The sequence below is a fragment of the Prenolepis imparis genome, unplaced genomic scaffold (assembly GCF_030444845.1).
Source record: "Prenolepis imparis isolate NDT839.2.m4 unplaced genomic scaffold, iyPreImpa1.0 SCAF_14, whole genome shotgun sequence".
NCBI lineage: Eukaryota > Metazoa > Arthropoda > Insecta > Hymenoptera > Formicidae > Prenolepis > Prenolepis imparis.
In genome coordinates, this window is record NW_028141172.1 from 905,464 (window position 1) to 932,469 (window position 27,006).

A 27,006-nucleotide genomic window follows, 5' to 3' on the forward strand; every position below is an offset into this window, starting at 1 on the left:
CTGTCTCCGAGTGACGGAGATCGCGCGAAGAAGTTATTTGCGATTTATAGACTCACCGTTTTCCTCGAGGCGACCAAACTTGTCTCTGTAAAGTAATGCAAGTGGCAGCCAGCAACGCGCATAAAATGCACCGGCTGATAGCAATAGGACGAGAACGAGGACCGCCAACAGAAGAGATTTCCGCCAGGATCCGTTCGGAAGGCTTAACGCAAATTGCGGTTCTGCAAATTGAAAAAAAAAAAAAAACCACGAAATTTAATACAAAAGAAAGTCGAATATACATAATAAATATAAAGAAAAATATTTAATTGAATTATGTCGCGATTACGTGATAGAAACAACGAACCTTGAGAATAAAACATTTTAAATATGATTAAATTAATTAATTTTAATGAAAATATATATAAAAATAGAATAAATTAATTAACATTTTTTCAAGATTTTATAAGTGTGCTTATACTATAAAATAATATATTCTGACAAAAATAAGATGTTTTGATATGAAAATATTTTGATTTAATTAAAAATTTTAACAAAAAAATTTCGCGCAGAATTAAAAGGCACATTGCATTTTTTTAAACGCATTTATATTAAGGAGCAACAATGGAATGTTACAGTGTAAACATCCGCGATATTAAATTTGACAATAAATTAAATTTGAATTTAATTTGGAAACGATATTTTATCGTTGCGTGAGGGGTTGTATCAATTTCATGTCTGACATTAATTTGTCATAATTGAAATCGATAAAACAAATCCCGTGTTGACATACAGTTTGACAGTCAGATACAGTTTCGGGTCATTTCCAATAGTTATTAAAATGAATTCGGTGCTAGACTGTTTTTACGCGAATAACGCGTCGAAATTAAGCAAATGCGTTGTGCATCAAGCCGTAATAACAGTAAATGGCCTGATTGTAATGACAAACAAGATTATTTTGTCATCGTATTTCAGATTTAATTCAAATAAAAATTTAACAAGACGTTCGCTTCAAAATTAAATATTAATTTAAAAAAATATAATTACATACATTATATAAATGTCAATTTTTTATAATTTTCATAATAAATTCGCGCAATATCGTTCAATGAATAATCTAAGAAATAACTTCTAATTTAAGAAATTCAAAGTTATTTTCACTCGAAATCGTAGGATTATACATATCGCGATAGAGAATATTTTCAGAGGAAAAAGGGTTGAAAATTTCAAAACATGTTTACTGACCTTGTCGGTATAGATGAGCGGGCAATGTAATCTCCTCGTCGACACCGTTACTGACTTCGCATTTGTACTCGCCATAATCCTCGAGAGTAACGTCCTCGATCTCCAAATAAGAGCCGACTATCTGGTCGTTCTCCCTGCAAACAGAAATGCGCACAAAAATTATTTAAGTTCTGAAAGAAACAGCCCAAAGTTTCCTAAAATTTTGAGACATTTGAACATAAGAAATTTTTAATCTTTAAGACATCAGGAAAATTTTGATTTATTAATTTGTTAGCTTAATATTTGATTTAATATTGATCCATTTTTATTAATTGATTGGATTTGAGGAATTAAAGATTTTAAAAAAACTTATGGTATTAAAGATTTGCGTATTTAAAATTATTTTAATTTTTAATTATTTTTAATCAATACTTAATTATATCTCATACTTAATCGTCGTCAAATTTCCAAGGATATAAATTTAAGAATTTTTCCAAGCATCTCATAAATCTCACATCATCAATCTATATTTAGAAGAAAAAAAAACGTGTCCATTCTATTCTGATATAAAATTTGATAAAAAATTTAATCACCGACATTCGCTATAATTGAACTCCATTCCCTCGGCTATGTCGAATTTTTTAAACCTCGAATTACGCTCCGGATAACGCAAAAAAATGCGGCATTACTGCACTTTTTTTTTACGGTCACGTTTTACAATCTAGAATGCATTGAGGGTGACGCGCGTGTGTATTTTCCGCACCGCCGTGTTCGTTTTTTCGGCAGTTGTCGACTGAATGGTTGTCCCTCTTTCACCCAAATCTCCCTTTCTCTTTTGAACAAAACAAAACAAAAAAAAAAAAAAAAAGGAAAAAATCCGCGTTTTATTTTGCGGTGCGGCGAGCCGCGCGAGAGAGAGTCCGCGCGTCCCGTTACACAATCATTTAACGCACGGAACATTTCGCCATGCTAATTTAATTACGAGCGGCTGGGCGACTTACCCGCGCAATTAATTCCCACCGCATAATTTCATTCATTCGGCCCTTTCGCTCGTCCGTTCCCTTCGCCTTCGCCTCGCAGCGCAACAAAAGCGCGGGCGTGGAAATGCGAACAAATAAATTCGGCGTTTCGTATAGCGAACGAATAAAGAGAGAGAGAGAGGAAAATAGATGTCCGATTAAAGTGCGATGGAGTACGCTAAAGTACAATGGGAAAATTAAGTAGAATCATCAATTGAATCATCGGATAATTTTGATATAAGCGGATTGGATCGTTACGATGAAAGTATATACATTTCAAATTTTCAAACACAATTTAATTTAATTTATATAAAACTTAAAAAAGTATAAAAATTTATTTTCTGACACACACAATTAAATTTCGTAAAATCGAATTATTTTATCTCTTGTGGCATTAATCTGTTGGTCTGCGGTGTTTCAGGTTACGGTAAATTTATGGAAATGTAGAAAGTTGTGGAATTCGTATAACATTACTCTACGGTTTTAAAGTCAGATATAATATTGCAGAAATACAATTCATGGTATAAATTACACATGTAGAAAGACTTAACGCATTAACCCGAGAAAAATGAATTGATGTATGAGTTTTTCATGTTTTTAAATAATATTATAATATTGAGAAAATAATACATGCGTATTCCTTATGTGTATTTTATATTTATATTTATATATATATTCCTTCTATATACATATATATATATAATATATTTTATAATATATTATCTCACTCCCTTTTATATAAGTATATATTTTTTTTCTTAACAAATAAATAAGCAAAGAACCCGCCACCCGTTATATTTCATTAAAACACACGGTCCTCTTTGCTTACTATACAGATATCCAGATCCCTTAAACTTCTTTGATACTCTTATTGTATTACAATGATACACAGTTGGAAAATTTGTGTTTTCTTGTTAAAAACGGTCCCCGTTAAAATTTGTGTTAAATATTTAACACATTCATGTGTTAAATTAACATATTGCTGTTGTGTTAATTGAACTCAAATGTTAAATTATTAAAATAACTGAAAAAAGTGTAAAAATAACACAATGTGTATTTACTTTTAATATAACACAATAAATATGTTTGGTATTATTAGTGACAAGATTTATCTGTTAAAATTTACAGAAAAAAATGTTAATTTTACTTTATAATATAAGTGGGGATGATAAAATGTAAAATTAACAATTTTTTTAGTTAATTTTTACATTCAAACTATGTTAATTTAACACAAAATTTATTTTAAGTTTACTTGAAGTTTGCATTTATTTTATGTTAAAATATTAACACAATATTCGTGTCATCATTTAACATATCCGTATTATGTTAAATTAACACGAAAATTTCTGTGGACCGTTTGGGACATGTGATATTTGTTAAATTTAACACAAATTTTTCAACTGTGTAATGATGTGGATGTATCTTAACATAAATTTTCATACATCAAACTTTGCGTCGTAATATCTCTTTTTATATAGAATATGTAGAACAAAAATAAAGATACTTTTCTTATATAATTCAAGCTATCGATTAAGCCTATTAAAAACTCGATTGGCCCAACCGTTATATGAAAACCGATGACATGAGGGTCTTGCAACTGGACCATCGCGTATAGATACTCGATGCATCTCACTGTTGCTTGCGCGTGACTTGGCACCATGTCCCTTGATATTTTTACGATTTTTATTCCTTCTGTGTCTCCAAATAACCTTTCAGGTTTTTATACGACCCACTTTTATGAGTCAACATTGTGCTATTGATATCTTTTTTACGATAAAACGTGGGAGGGTTGCGCGCGCGTGTAATCTCTAGAGGATTTAATTAATCAAGACGTCGAATCAACCTCGCGAGTGAAAGAGAATGCATGCGCGCGATCATCGGGGTTCAATTAAAGCTCCGCCAACGTATATCGAACTCGACAATGGGTTTAATGCCGATTCTTCGTGAAATAAAAAAAAAAGGGGGAAAAAGGAACAAGAGAGCGGAATCAAAAGCATTTGTGCGCGCTCGACAATTCAAGTAACAATGGAATCGACATAGAGTAGACAAACCAGAGATTAAACAATCATCATTCAGTATACATAACTATTATTATTTATTATACATATTTTTGATTATAGAAAAACACACAATTATATAATTATATATCTTTTCGATCAATTTGTTGCATAAAGCTCGAATCTGTTTTCTCTCTCGTTTCTTAATATTTCTTTTATATTCGTTTGAAATTCGTTACTCATTTCCTATCGCTGCTACGTTCCCATTTTCCTTCCGTCAATTCTCTCCTCCATCCTCCCTCGATCATAGATTATGCTCGTCGAACAAAACTATATTTTCCTCTTCAATAGGACGAGATTATCGATTGTTCGCATCAAAAATGCCATGTAATCCGCCCCCTTTCCTGGGACGGGAGAGAGAGGAAAAAAGCTCGCGAGTAGCGCGAGATTCGACACATTAATGGTTGGGAAAGAGGGTTAAAAAAGGCGAGTGTCGAATGGAATAAAACGCGCGAGAGAGGAAAAACGAGAGAACCAACACGATTTTTCAAAATATTTTCGGAAAGAACAACACGATGAAAAGCGCGATTTTTTAATACATTGAGAAAAAAATGGATAAATAAGGACAAGTAAACAAGATGAATCGCGCATTCTGGTTTTGCAAAATCTTATATCAAATTCATTGATGATTAAATCGTAAACAGATTCCTGCAAAATTCATGTCAAAACTAATTTTAAAGGTAAAAAAATTAAAGAGAATTTTTTTATTTAAAAGATAAATAAAATAAAGTATAAAAAAATAATATCATTAATCTGATACTTGTTTAATGATTTGATTTGATCATTTGTTCTTTGATATCTGACGTGGAATAATTTCAAATATATGGTTTTAAATTTTCACCCACTCTACAAGTCGACATCTACTTCTCCGAAGAATCAATCGTTACATCCCTCGAGATATTTCGGATTCCCGCCAAATCCGCGCTAATCTCGCCCTTAATAAAATATGTCGCCGCGGACGAGGCTTAACACCGGACATTCGAGCTCGTTCGCGCTAATACCATCGATTTATGCGCGATTTGCTCGATTAAATTAGCGGCGGGGTGCATTATCGATGTGCGCGCGCTCCGATTTTGGATGTCAAGTTTATGGGATTTAAACACGTCCGTTAATCGCGGAATATTATCGCGGGCACAACGAAGGGATGAGGCGAGATGGGAGGGGAGAAAAGGAGAGAAAACGCGACGCGTGAATAATTATCCCCCCGCGGACGCGCTAATTTGTCACGCGACGCACGTTCGTCCTACAACCAATTTGCTTTCGCACTTATGTACGTCGCACGTGCTTCTCACGTGATGCTCTTCCCTTGGTGCGGAGATAAGGGTTGCATATTTTTTATTTATACACGTGTACTTTCCATCGTCTATTTTTCGGATGATTTATGACGCCATTAATGCAAGTTGCGATTGTAGTAATTATGATTTAGTATTTCATTTGTTTGATGATTATATCTAACTGCAACATTTTTTCTCGTTATTAAAATAAATCATAAAACATAAATATTTCATGAATTATTTCGAGTTCAAATACTCAGATAATCAGAATAAACTCTCGAATCGAGATCGGTTATTTATTTTCTGAAACATTCTTTAAAAATACTCGTAGTATTTAATATATTTATTTTTAATACTTTTGTTTGCAAGGATATTCTAAAATATTGCAAACATTGAGAAATTATAATATTTATTATTAGTTTAACCCAATCGCGATTATATATGCGAATACGTGTTCGAGATATTTATAAATGTACATACAATTATAAAGTAATGCAAGTAAAAATACTGCGCGAGGAGAGAGATTTCTTGAGTTTCAAACGCGATCGACCGTCTATTCCGCGAATCGAGTATTAAAATGCGAGTCCATAAATGCGACTCGATATGGAAAAATTAGATATATATCGGTGATGAAGCGCAGACACGAAAATTGGATACGAATCGAACTCAATTGGAAGCCGATATCGTGTCGCACAATTGCGTTTGCCAAGCGAACACTATATTGCGCAATTTTCTAAGTAAAAATATCTTCTAACGCTCCGGATCGAGTAATAATTGCGACAATTGTGCCGACAATTATCTGTTAATTGCGGCGAGTTAATCTTTAAAAGAGAAACTAATACACATGTGTCGCGATAACATTAAAGTTCAAGCGAAAACTATTATTCTGATATAATGTACTAATCAATTACTATTACTTTCTTATTACATTTTTTGCATTTATATATTTTACAGTTATATGTGATATTATGTATGTGTCACAATTGTATAATATCATAATTATATAATTTCTAACTATATATTCTGTTAAAGCTTGTATTGGTTATTTTTTTTATTTTTAATCATAAATTCCATTTCGAGTAAAAGCCTGAAATAAAATTAATCACTTTAGACACATGAAAACGTCGTTTTTTAATTTCTTGATAACGAGAAATGGATTAAAAACGTTGTTTCAAGCTTTTCATATACAAGATTTCTCTTTTGAAATTTAAAAAATGATAAATTATAACATCAGTGTAAAGAGAATATATTTAATATTTATTTTTTACGACAATCTTAATAATACTTGGAAATAAATTTCTTTAGGTGTAAAAAAGAAATCAATTTTATCTATTCTATTTTATCTATATAATATGCGATGGCATATATTTTTTCGACACTCGGTGTTTCGATCTTATCAATCGATTAGCTAGTGGCCATGAAAGTTCAATGTATATATATATTGCCATCAATTGAAATAGTTTTAATCAACTTAACAGGTCGGAATTTATAGAGCGTTTCGTAGAAACGAGTCAATGATGCGATCACGTCACTTAAATCGAATAAAGAGCCGCCGTAATACCTGGAACGGATAACCGATATAGTCCGAGACACATAATAATTTTAAATCGCATCGCTCTCCGAATCATATTTATATTATGTACTTCAACGTATCGATTTAAGTAGGCGAGGATGTCGAGAAAAAGTTTGCAATTTTTTCCCCGATTCAAAATTTCAAGCGGCTGCTCTTCAGAGCTGATTCGACTAAAAAGTTTCTTATTGTAACGAATTGTTCACGGAGTTTATGGAATCCTAGAACATCCTCGCCAGTCGATTCGCGATAAAGATGGAGAGTTTATACATGCCTCGCTCGATGCTGTCGACTGTGTCACGCCGCGGGTATCGCGGATGCGCGATTTATTTGTTGGACGTAGCTGGTAAATTGCGGAGAAAGAGCGGGCCCGGGTACGGCGCTGTACAAACTGCACGATTCTCATAAATGTCATCGCGAGCACATAAACGTCACGCTCGGGCGCGTGCTTTGATCCGCTAAATAGCGGACAGCGCGGCGCGAACAACAAACAGCGTCCAAAATCGGGCGCGGAGGTGAAAGGCCGGCCAAATTCTCGTTCGATTCGCTCTCTCGATCAGATCAATCCTGGCAAATCGAATTTTAATCAGTGAACACGATACACAACAGACGAATTCACCAGATATTTGTCCCCCGAATCTTTTCGTAATGCGGAATTTTTACGCGGACATTGAAAGAGATAAATTTTCAATATTTGGCAAGAAAATGACGCGATAAAACGTGATAAAAATTCATAAAATTATTTCGTAAATGTTTAAATAAATATACAGTCTGTCAAAACAGTAATGAGATTAAATATGTAGTATAATGCGGCAACAGTGAAAAATCATATAATCACGCGGAATGTAAAGTATAATCCTTTCTCTAAAAGCGCAATGCAAGTTTTGATTCGTTTGGTTACGTTCATGTGTCATTATAATATTTTTTTATAAGTATTTTATAGATCTCGTTACCGTTTCCGAATAAAAAACGAAGCAAGAAATGGGTAAAGAACTTTAGTAACTTTACTTTAAAAAATTTCACAATATTTTTATCATTTGCGCGTGGTTTAGGTTTTTTCTTAAATTCATTTAAGTACTTGTCATACATCTACAAATATTGCGAATTAAATTTCAATTTTATTTAATTATAAAATCTCATAGATAATTTATAATATTTTATAATTTCACATAAAAAATTCTAAGTTTAATATAATGTTGATTTATTTTATTTATTTAAAAATGTAAGCAATATTCTTTTGCATATAAGATAGCTTATGTAAATTAATACAAGAGTGTTATAAATAAATAATCTATTCATTAAAATATATTTTGATTTTCCATATTTACCACAAAAATGAATCTATTAAAGATTTGATCCAATTTTGTATTTAAAAATATATAATTATATACATATACTAATATTGCAATGATTCGTGTGATCTGCAATAGCGTTGTCGCCGCCACTGAATCTGCAGATTCACAAGTAGATGAATGTAAATGATGTAGAGCGAATCAATTAATTTTTTGTAATAAGAATTTATGTCGCTGTCGAACTGTATTGTTATATTTTATTTAATCTTATATTCCACAATAACCCCTCTCTAAGAAAGGTTTCTCACAGCTTCCTTGGAGTCGAACGTGCACGAGGGAGGAAAAAGGGGGGAAGGGAACCGGGTTATATACAAAAGGATGAAGGAAAGTAAATCGCCGAGTTCCCGTCGTTTCAATTGACATCCCGCCGACCAGTCGCCGTTCCGCGAAAGCGTTTTCGCTCCGGGCCCCGCCGACGACGACGCGCCACGCCTCTCTCGGGGCCCGGGGCCCGGGGCCCCGTCGATTAGCCTTTTTCTGCGGAATCCCACCGCGCGGCGCATTATACACGTAATAACGGCCGGACAAACTTGCAGCCAGGTGAGTTTTCGATCGAGAACGAGATAGGAAGAGAGAAAGGGAAGGGGGAAGAAAGAGAAACGGATTATTTCGCGTCGCAGGGGAAGGGGGTGCATAAGCACTCGCGATTCTCTTCAACCGGGGCATCGGGCCCTGGGATTGCGGTCGTGAGACCGTGTTTGTGATTATTTCGACTACTTGCATCGGATTTGCCAAAACCTTAAAAAGATTATCGAATTTCCAGATTTGGAGAAATATTAAAAATTTTTTACTTTATTTAAATTGTGGATAAAAAAATTCTGTTCTTTTTTCTCGAGAAAATCAAGTATTTCTCGGTAACTTTAAACTTCCTCGATCAGAGATTCGCAAATTAGTCGCGAAATCCTAATTAATCTCAAGCTGCAATCGATGATGTCACTACCTTATTCGTCACAGTACATTTTTGTTGAAAAAAAGGCATACGTGATAACAATCATTGTACGTTCTCTTCAATCCATTTCTAACATTCCCCACGAGCGATCCGTTCCTACAAAATAATAAAGACGAAGACGACGATGACGATGAAGGGGACGAAGCTCGTGCGAGGCAAGAAACTCGCGGGTATCTTCTTCTCTGTTTCTGCGGTCTCTCCTCGAGGTCCGTCATTACTCTAATGATACCCTCGTGTTTTCTTCCTCACGCTCTCCCTCTTTCTCTCTCCCATCTCTCCCTTTGATCGTTCCTTTTTCGTGGATCGCCGGATGGCGCGCCGCCATTTTTAAGTGGCCGCCTTGAGTCCGTGATGAGATGAGGGTGAAACTGAGTTAGGTTCTCTCACCGGCATCAAGGGTTACTGGATAATGGCAATCGGGATGTTTGTGGATGGCTCGGCTTTCACGAAGAGAGAGAGAGAGAGAGAGAGAGCGAAAGGGGGAAGGACTCCTCGGGATGGGAGCGCCGAAGGGATAATATAGGCAGCTCATTAAGCGCCGAATAAATTCGTTAAGCTGTGTGATTCCTTCGGCACAATTTCAGTGATCTCCCCCCATAATCAACCAAGATTTTACACACAATATAAGATACGATTATTGCTTGCCTATTTGTAGAAGAGATAAGGGTTAAAGAGTCATTTTGAACATACAAGATCAATAAGATTACATTATAAGAAAGAATAAAAAAGTGACCTTAATAAGAGAGTAAATTTTAATGCAAGTAATAATAGATTTTTGCATAAATCAAAATGACATAAAAGATTAATACACAATCTTTTTAGAATGTAGAAATGAATAAATAAAAATAATAAAAGGTGTAATTTAAATATCTTTTGCATTTAAGATTTAAGAAGAGAAAGAGGAAGAACTGTTCTTTTACATTTCAAGAGCAATTCTACATATTTCTTAAGATAGATGTCTAATGCGTTATCTTTACGAGATAATCTTGCGACTTTTTGACACTTTTTCATGAAATTACAGTGAACGAGAATTCAAATGGTCTTCCAAGTCACTTTGCTTCTATTACGCAATCTTTCAACGATGGGAAGAAAACTGCTGACGCATTTCCGACTCTGTTCTCTTCACAGTCGCAAAGAGCGAGAGAAGAGAGAAAGAGAGCGAAAAAGAGAGAGGCGTGAGATAGTGTGAAAAGTCCGAGAAATGTTGTCTGGCGCGACATCGATCTTTTGAAAGGTCGAGGAGGCAGCCGTATGTGTTCGCGCCGGCGAAAGCGCCACATAATGAAACCTTATGGGCGTAAATGCCGCCGGCATTCGTGAGATGTGGCGTTTGAAAAATATTCTGAATTGTCGCGGAGGGAAAACTCCGGGTAGAGAGAGATCTCTATACGGAGTGACCCACAGAGAGTCGTGCGAATTTGGAATTGAATTTCTTTAAATCAAATCAAAAGTGTATATCCTCTTCAATTTCAAATACCTGGTCCATTACATCTCGAATTAGAATTAATTCAGTGTTTTGTGTTGAGATATAATTTAATAAATTAAAATAATAGTAAAATGGAATTTTTTAAAATAAAAAATACGATAATAATTGATAAAAAAATCATAATTAAAAAACAGAAGAACATAAATGCTAAAATAAAATAAAAAGAAAGTTATGAGAATCTAATACACAATATACATATATGTTGGAATATTTTTTGTTTTATTTTCGTATGCAATTACTAAATATAATAAAATTGTCATTCTTCATAACTCGGTTAAAATTTGCATTTTGGAGAAAAAGAGTGATTTTTTTTTAGCCACCCCGTATATAGGTCGAGTTACTCGCCATTTCAAGCTCGCTGGAAAGGGTTGAAAAATTCGACTCCCCGACTGCACGGGAAAATTTTGGCGGAAAACACAGAAAATCTGGACGTCCCCATTGAGCAGGCAGTTTGCTTTTGTTCGGAAAAGCTTTTTGTTTTTACACGTGGCAAATGTGTGTCGTGTTTCGGAGTTATGCGCGATTCTGCGGTAGCTGTGCGGAACGCATATGCGTTCAGCAAAATGTTATTGTTAAATTGAACGAAAATACTGTCTGCGCTTTTTATAAATATTATTATATTAATACACATATAGCTAATATATAATCGAAGACAGTTTCATCTCGAATGTTTGATACTTTTTACATGTAACATGTATTTTTCAACTGTCAACTTTTTGTTTTGGCATTCAGACAAAGAATATAAAAGTTAGAGATAAAAGCTTTTTATTTAACTTTCAGTTACATAAAATAAAATAATTTGATGCTTAAAATTTCTGCTAAAAGTAAATTTATTTTTACGACTATATAGTCGTAAATTACGATTTTAATTTTTTATGTTTATTTGATAGATTTTCGCTTTAACAACTTGTTCAATTTTTTTTATGAGGAGAAATTAATTTTTAATTATTGTTTCTTTATCACTTATCTTCACTTTTATAATATTTCAAGGGTTTTGCATTAACAAAATAATGCAGTTAAATTTCTAATTGAGGGTATCCTTATATCTTGTGAAAGAATCTATCTATAGAATATATATGTATATCTTGCAAAATTTAAAACCTTGTATTGATTGATCGTGTCATTTGATATTATAGATATCAGAATTAAAGCCTTTTGTTCATCGCAACTTTACATTCTCTCCAATTTCAATTGGTTTTGAATCAATTGACACATTATCGGAAAATTTTCTCTTTGGCGGATACGTAACGATAAGCTCGATTGATAACGTAAATTGATATTAATCGATATTTCGAGTATCACCGATAAATCAGAGAAACATGAATATACCTAACATCGCGATGATAGCAAGATGATATTTGCAATTTTATTTGCATTATCTTCAATTCCATATTTTCCAAAGTAAATAGAAACAGTCATGGGAAAACTCCCATCCCCCTGTTTCGTGTCGGCGAATATGATAAGCTCGATCCGTATAAATTGATATTAATCGCATCGCGCGGGTTACTGGCCACCATCCGGAATATCGATGGTATTTCGATAACAAGATGCGGCCACCGTCGGGGATTCCATTCGTCGACGTTCGCGCCGTTGTTAATCTCCCGCTATTGTTTAATTTATTGAGTTAACTGCCGTCACCGCGGGCAAATTTATGCGTCTTGCCGCGAGAAATCTCGCATTTCCACGGGGAATTTTTCCGCCGACTCCTCTCGATGCCGCGAAATTATACCTCTCGGTCTTGACGCTAACAGTACAAGTAAATTTATGGAAAAGAATGTAGATGAAAACAAAAACGTTTGCTTATGTATATATTTTAAAATATGTATCACAGACACACACACACGTGATAGCGTATTTTTATCACGTCGAAACGTAAACTTATCAGCAATCATCTCACAATTCAAAGCTTGATTTTATGTAGATATTCCGTTCAGTTTATTTTTACCACGATTCTCTCCGTGAATGATGTAGACTAGGACTCAATAGAAAACCGATAAGTATTTTTTTTGTCAGATTTTCATCAAGAAAGAGAGAAGAGGAGGGAGGGGGAGGGGGAGGGATGCCACTGTGCGTTGGAGCGACAAAATCGCGTTTCATGGCTGGACGGCCGGCCTTTTCGCGGCTCGGCAAGCAACAGCTCTGCAATGCTGTTCTCTCGTCGATAACGATAAACCTCTCTTGGAAAGCTGTCCTAGAAAAATTGCGGAATCCGACTGCACGTTATTCCTGCAGAATAAATCGAGAGTGATCGAGGGAGGGCAAAACAAGTGACGGTCCGAATCAATCGTTCCAAGTTTCTGATGATAAAATGTCGAGTTATAATTTTTTTCCTTTTAATTATAACTGTATGCTTTCTAATTAATAGTATAGTGCGAATTTAACGTCGTTTCTATATAGATGCGATCTTCATATGAGATTTCAAAAGCAAGAAGGAGTAATTAATTTAATTAAAGTAATGCGAATCATTGAATCTTAAAGTTATTTCGAAGAAATAAATCAAATTATATAAAACCGAAAGAGAACAGAATCGATTTTTTATGAATTAAACGATAAAATAAATTTTAATTTCATCAGACGCTCTTCTCGCGTTTTTTCTCTCGCATCATTTTTTCGTGTAGTATAATTTCAAGTTTTATAAGAGAAGATAATTATTTGGTTTTCATCTCGCGCGCGGTACAGCGTCAACAATCATACATCTTCGCGTTGCTACTCTTGTCAAAGTCGAACGCGGGATCCCTTCGAAGCGCCATACGTCTTGTTAAGACGTAGCCCTGTACAAATTTCGATCATAAAGCTCGGCCGCGTCGCTTACTAACCCGGTATATATATCGGTTATTGATAGGAGTCGCACGTAATATCGATAACTCATCACCGACCGATCGGTTGAGAACCCCTCGTAGTAATATGCACTCCACCCGGAGAAATGATTAATGGCGCGAGTTTATGGGCCTCGAGCCCGGGATATCGCTATGAGCTAACGCAGCCCCTAGAAATTTGTAGCTCCTCTGCCAAACTTGCCCTGTCTACTTCATCACGTGCGCAACCACCACGATGATCCTTATTTATTAAGGGGAAGGTGTCGATCGGCTCGCTCGACGAAGAGCGTGATTTCTATCACAAGTTATTTAGGATACATTTTTAATTGAATTTTGATGAATATATATGCGAGGAGAAAGGTTTACAAATTCAGATTAAATAATAAATGTATACTGTTATTTTTAGTTTGAATTTAAATAGCGATATCTAAGATGGTTGTGCATTTAATAAAATATATATTACGCTTCGTATATTATATTTTAATTATACCGTAGGATTATTATTTCATAAATTCCGCTTACGTCGTATCTTCCTCATCGGTTATTCTAGACTCTCGGTTACGTTGGTCGGAATAAATTTTTAATTGAATTTTGATGAATATGCGCGAGGAGAAAAGTACATCCATAATTAAAATTATTGATAAGTGTGGTAAAACAAAGCAAGATAATTTTGTATATGTTTTTCATGATGTAATAAACAGCATTAAAGGACTCAATTCTGTTGATTGATGATCGTAAGTTATACATTTTCCACAGCATTTGATGCGGCGCGAGATTGATATACGCTAAACAGGTCGTAATTCTGCAGGAAAGGCATGAATAATAATGCGACAGCAGAATTATTGCTGGCAAAACGTGACACGCGATGACGTTCGTAATCATCAGTTGATTGGTCGCCGTCATTTGATAACGAGAGCGGAATAATTGCCAGGAACAATTATCAGCGCGCGCGCAGCTTATGTTATAATATCTTCAAGGCTGGATATTGTTACTTTGAAAGGATCGAATTAACCTAATTTGAAGCGGTATTATAAAGTGATTAATAAATTTTAATAACTAGACATGATTGAACAGATAATCTATTTACACAGTTGGAAAATTTGTGTTTTCTTGTTAAAAACGGTCCCCGTTAAAATTTTTGTGTTAAATATTTAACACATTCATGTGTTAAATTAACATATTGCTGTTGTGTTAATTGAACTCAAATGTTAAATTATTAAAATAACTGAAAAAAAGTGTAAAAATAACACAATGTGTATTTACTTTTAATTTTACACAATAAATATGTTCGATATTATTAGTGACAAGATTTATCTGTTAAAATTTACAGAAAAAAAAGTTAATTTTACTTTATAAATATAAGTGGGGATGATAAAATGTAAAATTAACAATTTTTTTAGTTAATTTTTACATTAAAACTATGTTAATTTAACACAAAATTTATTTTAAGTTTACTTGAAGTTTGCATTTATTTTATGTTAAAATATTAACACAATATTCGTGTCATCATTTAACATATCCGTATTATGTTAAATTAACACAAAAATTTCTGTGGACCGTTTGGGACATGTGATATTTGTTAAATTTAACACAAATTTTTCAACTGTATAGGAAACGATCGATATTTTGACAGATTCATAAAAGGATAATATTAATACTTATTCGTATTTGTGTATTAATGATTTAATATTATGAATATTAAAATCTTTTACTAAATTGCTGGTGGAACAAAATTCTGTTTTAATTCGAAATGAATACTTTCTTGTCGAAGCTTTCATCTCTGTTCGAGAATAATGAACTTTTTTTACTTTCGCCCATCGATATGATGGTGCCTGTTTTTTGGTACCAAGGTGCACAAGTACGAGGACCGCGTGAGAAAACCACCGAGAAGAGCTAATACTCGACATTCTTATTGCATTCCCGGGCGCAGCTTTTGTTTTAATAACTGCGTCGCCGACACGACTGCCGTTTCTCGACACGCGGGTGTTAATTAAATTTAATAATCCGACCTCTTGTGCGCACGAATCCCCGGAATTCGCGAGCTCTTCTCGTTCTCCTCCGCTAAGTCCGTTCTCTCTCCGCATCCGAACGCATCCTCCCTCCCTCCCTCTCTCTCTCTCTTTTCCTGTCTCTCGTTTCCGCTTTCCGAACGTGCGCGCTTGTAAGTTAATGCGAACCCTTATCTCAAGACAATGGGCCTCATCAATTCTGTCAAGAACGGTATTTCGACTCGCTCTCTTAAGCGACACTAAAATTAACCCCGATATAGTACGTGCCTCGATTCCATCGAGTCCCGACATTTTGTAAAATTCTATTACAAATATACGACGTTTCAATTTAGTCCATCTAAAATATCGTATAAAATTGAAAAATGAAAAATGAAGAATGAAAAAGTGACGAGGGGAAAATGAATTGTAAATTACAAAGAAATATCTTTTATTTCGTTCACATAAAACTGTCCATATATGCTTTTAATATTTATCTTTATTTCTTTATAGATGGAGTTAAAAGCGTTGCACACATTTCCTGGAAATTATATATCCCTTTTTATTCATATCAATTATATTTCTCTGAAATATTAACATCGATTTTAAATGCCGGAGCCTTTTTGTTTACGTAAATGTTAAAATTCATTATATAACAGCGACAGTACTAATATCTCATTTCATTTATTATTATTATTATTATCCAATATTTCGCAAATTTTTGCCGTTTATTATGGTTTATTTTTTAAATACTCGGGAGTTTCAGCTTCTTTTTACATACTCTCTTCTTTATTTTTCTTACTTTCGGAAGATTTTCTATAAACGACACGTTGTGCGCGCACAAGAGAGGAGAGGAGGAAGAGTACTCTGTTATTGTTGAAATAAATCTTACTCCGTATCTTGGTCTCCCTTGCCCTGTCCCGGACTCTCCCTTCGGTCCTTGCGGCTTAACTCAATTTCCCTGCGCCGGTGTAAACCACCGGGCGCTCGCCGCTGATATAAAGTCTACTTTACACGAAACAACGACGTTCGGCCCGCACGAGCGAGATGTACAGGCGGTAGCGAATCCCGACCACTAATTAAGAGACGCGCCGCGGCTCGTTCGCACTCGGGGAATTCGGGATAGTCAGGGCAGGTCTCTCTCGCCCGCCTTGAGAGACGAATGCGCTCGTTTCGCGAACGCGTACTCTTCGGGGAGTCCATTACGCCACCCCGACATACATTCCCGCGCAACGTTACAACGGATTTACGTTATTTGCCACGCGGATTATAAAACTTTGTCAGATCCGGATGATACAATTCTTGTATTTTTCCCAATTTAGAAAGACGTACCTATTTGTCTACTGCTTAAATATATCTTAAGATTAATTATTCTTGCTTTAAAATATGTTTTAATCTTTAAGAAAAAAAATGTCGATATTAAATTTCTCCAAGATATCATCGTGATGATAAAATAAAATCGAAAAGTGAAATACCCCCTTGCAAAAAATCTGCAAGATACAGGAGATCGAACCAAGGACAACGACGCCGACGCCTCGGATAGATTCTGTGGAGGCCCCCAAGAATCCAATTATCCGGAGCGGAATAAACTTGCGACGGCACGAATCGTCCATACGTGTTGCATATATCCCGAGCCCGGGGAGTAATTTCGCCCTGTAATGCCCCCGACGTATGTTGTCGGGCTGGTGCTGTGTGGTTTCGTCGTGTTTACCGTGGCGATGCGCCGTGACGGCGCATCGCCAGGAAAATTGAGTTACGGAAGATAAAACGAGAGAGAGTAGTTCTATGTCGCGAACTGCATCGTTGCATCCGACAGGATGCTGAAGAGCTCTGCAAGAGCCATGGCATGCCAGCTGAATATTCGCGCACTGCCTTATACGAGGTATGTTCGGCAACCTTCGACATTGGAATTTGTATATCCTGCTCAGCTGATTCGAACGTTTGCGAGCCTCGAAATCCTCTCTCCGTTATCACAAGATCTCCAAAGTTTCGACGTTTATCTTTACAACCGCTCTCTCTTAATCGATTCTTTAATAATTCTTTTTTTTTTCTTTAATTTTACTACAAATCTCTTTTTTAAAATTTTAATAAATTACTATAACGCTATGTATATTATTTTAACGCTACGCTGCTTAATTAATTTCGACTTACCGAGACACCCTGTTCTGCGCTATCCTCCCGTGGCTAGGTAACGTCACGTTGCTGTCGCTTTTCGACCAGGTGACGGAGTTCTTGGCGTCGGGTAGATCGACCTTGCCCAGATAAGCCTCGCAGAAGAGCCTCGCCGTACCTCCCAGAGGCACCAACTGCGAAGCTGGTGTGTAAGTAGGTAGAGGTTTTCCTGTGTAGACACCAGATTCTTCATCTGCAATTCAAATTGCACATCCATGTTGAATATAAATTACAATATTCGTACAAATATATGTATATAATAGATAATTAAAATATATCATTTATATATATTTGTATATTATACATTCGAGTATAATCGAATTAGTAGTAATATCGAAGATTTTCTAAAATATCTTCGATATTGAAAGTATGTTTTTTTATCTCTCTAAAAATTGCAAAACTCTTTCAAAAAATAATCAGCAACTATGTAACTATTAAACAATTTAAATTTAATCACCTCACGGTTGCTCCTTTGTTGCCCGATGCCTCCCCGGGCCTCCTCCTCGTAAAAGTTTCCAAACACTTGCACTCGCGTTACTTTTTCTCGTTCGCGACGCGCGGCGACGCCCGGGTTTTAGCTATCACAATCTTCGACGCGTTCGGTAAAACGCGAGACTCGCGAGAGCTTATTCGCGCGCGAATAAAACCGAAGCTCCATTTTCGCGTCGCCGCTTACACTCACCTTTCGCAGGGGTTTATCGAACGAAGATGATCAAGAGAGCGACTTGGCCGCGACGCACTCAAGTCGCAGAAGGATGCAGCGAGACGAACATTGAGCGCGATTCATCGCGATCGACGAGATGAATTTCACGTGTGCGATCGCGATTACGATGTCGGTACGCGCGACGCGATCGGATTTATACGACAATTAACCGCCAAAGACGCTAATTAATACACTCGTCCTTTCGCGGACCAGCAAGAAGCGCGCGACCGTTGATTACGAACGATGGAAAATACCACGAGAATGTAGCAGCACGTATCGAACGAAGATGGCGACTTGGCCGCGACGTACTGAAGTTGCCGAAGGACGCAAGCGAGACGAATATTGAGCGAGATTCACGGCCGACGAGATCAATCTCACGCGTGCGACGCGATCGGATTTATACGATAATCAACCACCAAAGACGCTAATTAATACACTCGTCCTTTCGCGGACCGGTAAAAAGCGCGCGACCATTAATCACGAACAACCGAAGAGCACTGGAGGTGGAGCTAGACTGGCATGGCACTGCCAGGTTCGGGACGCGCAGCGACACGCGCGCCACGTCGTAGTGGTGGGGGTATGTAGAGGTTGCGACGTGGGAGCTCGGCCAATCACGTCGCGACTACATACCCCCACCACTACGACGTGGCGCGTGTGTCGCTGCGCGTTCCGAACCTGGCAGTGCCAGTCTATTAGCTCCACCTCCACTGCTCTTCTTCGATTGGTCGTGATAACGGTCGCGCGCTTCTTGCCGGTCCGCGAAAAGACGAGTGTATTAATTAGCGTCTTTGGCGGTTAATTATCGTATAAATCCGATCGCGTCGCACGCGCGAGATTGATCTCGTCGGTCGTGAATCTCGCTCGATATTTGTCTCGCTTGCGTCCTTCGGCGACTTGAGTGCGTCGCGGCCAAGTCGCTCTCTTGACCATCTTCGTTCGATAAGCCCCTGCGAAAAGTGGGTCTTGGAGAAAGCGGCGACGCGAAAATGGAGCTTCGGTTTTATTCGCGCGCGAATAAGCTCTCGCGTTTTACCGAAACGCGTCGAAGATTGTGATAGCTAAAACCCGGGCGTCGCCGCGCGTCGCGAACGAGAAAAAGTAACGCGAGTGCAAGTGTTTCGAAACTTGTACGAGGAGGAGGCCCGTGGAGGCATCGGGCAACAAAGGAGCAACCGTGAGGTGAGTAAATTTAAATTGTTTAATAATTACATAGTTCCTGATTATTTTTTGAAAGAGTTTTGCAATTTTTATAGAGATAAAAAAACATACTTTCAATATCGAAGATACGTTTTTTTATTCTAAAAATTGCACAACTCTTTAAAAAAATAATCAGGAATTATATAACTATTTAAAAGAACCTTAAAACTCTGCTCAAAACTGTTGAAACTCGATGTGTAAAAAAATGTAAAGTTATGGCACCCCTATCTTTTGAAACTGATTTTCGTTATCGTAATGACGAACTATTTCTAAAAATTATCAAGAACTCTTCCTATGGTTCTAAATAACTCAGAACTCTTAACGCAGAACTATGATAATATAACATATAGGGGTGCCAACTTGACACACTCGTTAATTCGCGTATATGTATTCTTCAGAGTAGACAGGTAAAAGTTTTAGAAGACAGTCTGTCTTTGGCGATATTTAATGGCGTTCGATGATTAATGCCTTATTCCTTAATGTGGAGAATATAATGAATCGTACGAAAAATGGGAAAATCATTTTAATATCGCTTCGCATTACCACGGTGGTCTCGGCACATCGCCATGAATTACGACTGGCCCGCATTACCAATGAAATACTATCCGGCCGTTTATTGTGCCACGTTTCATCCCCCGTGTTCATATCACACTTTTCGGCAGTGTTTTCCCATCTCACACCGAAGAGGTGATAAAAACCACCTATTTGTCACGCCAAGTATTTTCAAATCCTCTCTAGAGAATCATAAAGTCATCCTTTCAAGAGACTCTCTGGCAATATATAAAATCGTCAATCTTCATAATTATTAATAATGTTAATTATATGAATTATTGATGAATTATTATATGAATAATTGAGATATCGAATGCTAAAATTTCTCTCTTGATCTTTAAGAATTAAAGAATATTAAATTATTATTTCTCACATATTTTTATATTAAGATACTTTATTAATTGATATATATTAAGATATTAAATATTTGCGAATTTATATTTATATTTTAATTAGTTAAAATTCCCTTTGTGATATATGCTTCAACAAACATTATTGTTTTTATTATTTTCATCAAAGGATGATAGCCGTTAAATTAATTAATTAATTAGTTAAATCTAGCGGGTTTTGAAGTACGCTGTAGAGTGCGGTATCGAAGTGCACGGAAGTGTGTAGACATCGGGGGCATCGAATGAAAGAAGCCGGCGGATAGTGGATGGTGCGGATGGCGAAAGGTCATAGGTCGTTGGGCCGGAAGGGCCGAGTGAGAGATAGAGAGGAAGAGGAAATGGAGACGGTGCGGGTAATTCAATCAGCACTGATGCAGGAAAAACTCAAACAACCATTCTGTTAATATCGAAAATATATGCGTGCACGTAATAAAGGTTCATGTCACTCGTCGTCGATCGAGATTGATGAACAATCAACACGAGAGAGATTCTCTATTTAAATTACTCCTTTTTTTTATATTTGATGTTATAACATCACGAGCGAGTGTCGAAAAATTGAAAGGCGACTAATATTTGCAGTTAATATGTATAAAAACACGCATAGATATATTCGCGATAAAATAAATCATCCGAAGGATGCGTATCGTTAAATTTAGATGCGAGATAGACGCACGCGAAAATGATCTCCGCGTCTGTTTTCAACCAAAACAGTCTACTTTCTGTGGCCGAAACCGTGAACGTTCGCTTTATCTTCGAAGATCCTCGAGATGCTTTATTTTTCGCGAGGTTGCGGTTTTCGTCGAAACGCGCACAGGCAAGTTTCTCGTCCTCGAAACTTGGAGGAAAAATGCAGCGCATCCAAACTATTCGCCGCACCGTTAGCATATCCGACGCGTTTCACCGCATCCGGCAATACGGCATCCGGCCGGCCGGATATTTGGGTGCAAACAAACTGCTAACTAACCCAGGACCGTCGGAATTATGATACATAGGTTGCGCATCTACCATCTGCCGCCATTTAAGCTCGAGCATCGGGGGGAGGAAAGGGCCTTAGGGTTGGACTGCGTCGGGTTGGGTTAGCTCGGGGTTGATATGACGATCCTGACGCGCGACCTGGAATGCGTCCAGTCATTTCTTCCGATTCGCCGAAGCTACAGGATGATTCATAAAGTGCACCTTTCATCGCGAAATTAGAACAAAGGGAGAAAATATTAATATTTTTTTATTTTCAAGAGCTTTATATACAAAACTATGTTCTAAAATTCTTAAGAGAAAAAAATCCTTCCAAAATGAATTCCAAACTGCTCAAACTCGGTGAATAAGATAAAAGACGAAGATAACTTTTGGGCTCTCGCAAAGTAAGCGAGAGCTTTATTCATTTTCGTCAAGGAGCGCAAGACGAGTCTCTCCCTTAATTGGCGAGTAAAGGACGCTCGAATGCGCTCGCTTAAGGCTCGCAATTAATATCGCGTAATCGAATCACGACGATGGCTCGGCTAGACTTGAGCGCCCCCGCTAAATTCGGGGAATTGCCATCAAAGCGCCTTCAAAGCGCGGCCCCGTCATTTTAATTCAAGGACCGAAAGCTCGCGGCGAGTTAGCTGCCGTAACGATTTAATTACACCCGGCGTTAGATACATAGGTAAGTAGGTAATTTCGCAAGAGGCTAGATGGGTTATTAAGATTACAGCCAGTTAGATCGCGGAACACGACATGTATTCGCGACGGCCAAGACCGACGCGCGAGAGCGAGACGATTAATCTCGCTTAAGCTCTCACGTAGCTTCACGTACCAGCGTCGATATTTATCGGAAACTGGCCAATTTGTGCCTCGCCTAACAGCCCGCTCGTCGTTTCCTAGCCTAAGCCTCTACGGTTCCATTTAGGTCATCCAGATAAAATATTGACGGAACTTAATCTATAACCGATATACCGCGTCTTGGGAGATACACGACGATGAATTGGCGATCGTTCAACGGTAAAGTACACTATATACGAAATTACTCCGAAATATAGCTCCAAAGTTTCGACAAATTATTAAGCATTGACGACGTAAACGGATAACAGTAAGCTTTCTCTCTTCTTCTCAGAGATAAATCTTTCAAAGTGTAATTATAATTAAAGAACGCATCTTTCGTCTTCTCTCTCGAGATGTACATCCCCTTTAAAAATCAAACAGCGACGAGGAAAATGTCTAAGTCCGCAGACAGAGGCGTGTTCTTCGACCAATTGACGAATCGATTTTCCCCTTAACGAATATTTGATTGAAGACCGCCGGCGTAGACTGTTGGTAACACACACTACATCAAGTTTTCATACAATTTCGACGCCATTATTGCGAAAACCATTACGAGATATATCGGAAATTAATGCACGATTTCGAGCAAATGAGAGATGCGATACAAATACCGGGTCTCTTATTTATTGCGCCGTAATATGACATTTAGCTTTGACGTACAAAAATACTACACCAATGATATTTAAAAAAATAAAAAAATCAAAATACATTTACCCTACCTCCGCGTTGCCTCGCTTCAGAGACCCTTAAAAGCTCTCTCCTTTGAACGTTTCGCTTCTCGATTTATGACATTCCTTGCTACTTCGCGAGACGTCACGATATCGTCGCCGCTACGTGATCCTGTTAAGGCCCCCGGATCCTTTAAAGTAACTTCGACTCCGGGGCGGACGAGAGCGAGCGCGAAATTAACGCAAGGCGAAATCGCATTCCGCACAGAGAAACGACGTAACGATGCACGTAACTGCGGACCGATAATCGAATGCGGCCCGGCGCTTGATTAAATCACTCTCCTCGCGTCCCTACATATGCTACACACACAAAGTAAAACTCCTCTCTCTCCCTTCTCCTATTATAGTTATTTCATGCTCTCTATATCTCTTCTCTACGTTTACGCAAGCAACATGCATCCTCCGAAAGCAGAGAGAGATCCTATCCCGCCTTTCATCTCCGGATATCGAGTGGGAAGTAATATTGAAAAGAATGAATCGAAATTATTGAGAAGACTTGGCAAGACTAATTACGCGACGAAATAATGAAAGACGGGAATTTTAATGATCGCGTTTGTCAGTCTCTGTCTTGATGGCGCAAAATAAAATACTGAGAAAAATATGTAAAATTATTCTTAAAAAAATAATTTAAATAACATAACAATGCATTACATCTAGAATTCGATATATGTATATGTATATCATATTAAACAAAAAATTTAGAAAAAAAATTAGAGAAAATTTTGATACATCGTAAAATTTAAGAAAAACCCTGCGAATAAAAGAAAATTTTCTGTAAAAGCCACAGATATACGAAATCAAGTGCAAATTTTACGAAGGAGAAAAAGAGTCGCGGAACATGTCGTGGCAGATTTCCTTTTTCGTGCTTCTAAATATCCGCTCAATTTGTCAATCTGTCACAGAGACAGTTAAATGCTGTTTGAAGCGACACTTTCGGCGGGAATCACGTTACAGTTTCTGACGCCAGTAGTACTTCTGAAGCTCGAGTACAGTTACAGAGTTGCGGATTACGGTAAAAGTGTTATATCGCGAAAAGAGTCAAAAGGCACTCTCGCTCTCTCGCGCTCTTTCGCGAGGACTTCCTCCGTCCTATCATCTATCTCCGGATATGTCTATTGCATACAATGTCCGGTTGGGATCTCGCGGTTGGCCGGGACAGGGCTCGTAATTTAGCGTGAAATACGTTTTCCAGAGCTGCCCGCTGCACCGGGATGCAGCCGCGTCATCCCGCGCTTCAGCATCATCCCGGACCCAGGGAGAGAGAAAGAGAGCGAGATCCTCGTCGTTCTTGAGCGTTTCTCTCGGCGATATGCGTGGCACGTTCCATAATCTGCGGCGAGATAATACGGACAGGCCGGCTATCAAAGACGGACGGCTCCTCCTCTCATCTCTGTCTGACGTCGTCGGATTATGGCATCCGGCGGGGACCCGAGCGGAAAATTTAGAGAGTACACCCGGACGGGACTAAAGTAGAAGTGACCCAATTCCACGTCTTTATTAAAATAGAACTTCACTTTACCCCCATGGTTAAGGCTAAATTTATAATAAAGACAAAGACGAAAGTATGTATTATTATCAGAGGAGAAACGCGTCGAGATTACATATACGGTCTTTTTAATGATAATTTGATGGTAAAAAATATTCTAAAATGCAAATTTTTGTCTTTTTTTTATCCAATTGTTGCAACATGTTGGTAAGAAACGCGTACAACGTTCTTAATATCGAGCTTCTTTAAAAAAAAAGTAAATAAAAGAACAAGGAGAAAAATGAAAAATTCGACGGAAAAATTTCCGGTGAAATTTCCAGTGGAATTCCCAGTAAAAATGAAGCTCGAATAAAGAGATCATCTGGATATTTTATGGGGACAAAATTTTTGCTGGAGAAAAAAAAATGTTGAAAATTCGTCGAATATATAGAGCTGCTTTCGCGCAAGTGCCATTATCCATGTATCCAATCTGTCGATCGCAGAGTTGATCCATCTGCCGATCTCCGCCAAAGTCATTTCGCGTATATATACATATATATATATATATGTATACTTGCGGCGCTTAATATCGAAGTTGCAATGCGATCGATGCGGACAGTTTCGTCCGTCGAGCGCGGCGCAACTTATTGATCAGAGAGTAACATTGTGTTCGCCTGGCAACATGAACGGACAAAGCCCCTCTCATACGTCATGATGCATGTGAGAGAGTGTCACGTGCCGGCGAATTCGTCGATACACTTTGTTGCAAAGCAACCGTGTGGTACCCTCTCCCTTCGAGTCGAGGAGAGCCGAGAGGGTGTGCAACCGCAAAAAAAGGGAAAAAAAAAAAAAATGAAAAAAGAAAAGAAAAGGGAAAAAAAGAAAGAATCGCCTGTGCACGAAACGTCCGTCGTCGTTGCTATACCTTGCAATTTCTACGTTAAAATACTGGAAAATACGATACGTATTTTCCCCGACGGACGTCGAGTCGACTTTTCCTCCGCGGGAATTTAACAGGTGCTTCAGTTTCCTTACTCTAAGGAAATGTAATTTTATTTTCTTAGTATTCCTTAGAATCTCCCCCCCTCTCTCTCTCTCTCTCTCTCTCACTTTTTCAGACTCAAAAATATGAAGCACAAGTTTATTAAAGAAAGTATATTTAATATAGAGAAATATCTTTTCATTATTAATTAACTGGAAAATAATCAATAATTTATTCTCATTAAAATAATTTAAAAAAAAAATTTTTTTAGATAATTTTATTCATTATACACATAAAAATTTTATAATTCCATAAAAATGTATTTAATAAGAAATATAAATGTATATAATGTCGAAATGTGTGAGCGAGAGATTACGCTGACTTCGGAGGCTAATTTCCACATGAATGGAGCATCCTGAACAGCATTGATGGGGACCTTACTTAATGCCGTCCGAGAAGTTGCTAATGCATTCGAGTTGAGCGCAGAGGAAAGAGAGAGAGACGAAGGAAAGAAAGGAGGAATAGATACGGAATTTCGATCGCGCTTTTTCAACCCTTCCAGAGGATCACTCCTCCCAACGGAAGCTCCGACCCGGGGGCACCGGTAGACAATGCAAACCGAAGTGACTCTAAAACCGTCGACCAGGAAAGTCTCTTCGCGCGCAGTTGAGATCCGAAAGTTTCTCCAGACCGCGGCCGCAAACTATCGACGGGGAAAAACAGACGGTCGAACAAGCCAAGTTTCCGCCAATAAAACTGTCGTCGCTCGGGAAATCCGGGCGAGTTTCCGTTTCGTATCGCTTGTGTTTCTCACGAAATGCACGAGCAGTAGAGCAAGGTAGAATAGTGCCTTTACGAAAGACAAGTGTTTTACCGCGTGTATAGTTTGACTTTAGAGTCTTCTTACTTAGGTATTGCCGAAATATATTTCATGTGCTACATACGTACACATACGCCGAATATTAAATCACAGAATTTTAAAATAATCGATCGCGCGAGCTGATAATTGTTAATTATAATAATTTATTATACGAAATTGATCGGATTTCGCATAATATTATGCATGATAATATGATTCTCACTGTGCGAATGACGACGAGGTTGTGGAATATAGACTATGTATACCCTTCCCTCCCATCAGTGCGTAAAATATTTCGGCAAGGAATTATCAAAACAAAGGCCTTGGTGTCGCCGAACGCGCGCTATTGTTGATATGCCGCTCTATTTATCTTTTGCGCACCGAAACTCGAACAGGAAAATACTTGACTTTTCGATAATTTAAATACACATAATTCGGATCGAGAACGCGC

General features: G+C 37.5%; 1 protein-coding gene across 2 annotated transcripts in view; it reads right to left on the reverse strand.

Annotated features, from left to right (window-relative positions):
* LOC145945551 (single Ig IL-1-related receptor) overlaps positions 1-27,006 on the reverse strand; it is a 150,347-nt gene that overhangs the window by 22,839 nt on the left and 100,502 nt on the right. For both annotated transcript variants that reach the window (XR_014426873.1, XM_083054612.1), the window contains exons 5-7: positions 17,863-18,076; positions 1,225-1,358; positions 57-221 (exon numbers count right to left, since the gene is read on the reverse strand). Coding sequence is in view for 1 of the 2 variants with exons in the window: in XM_083054612.1 (XP_082910738.1) it covers positions 57-221; positions 1,225-1,358; positions 17,863-18,076 (513 nt within the window). In the remaining variant the exon portion in view is untranslated. The remainder of the gene's footprint in view (positions 1-56; positions 222-1,224; positions 1,359-17,862; positions 18,077-27,006) is intronic.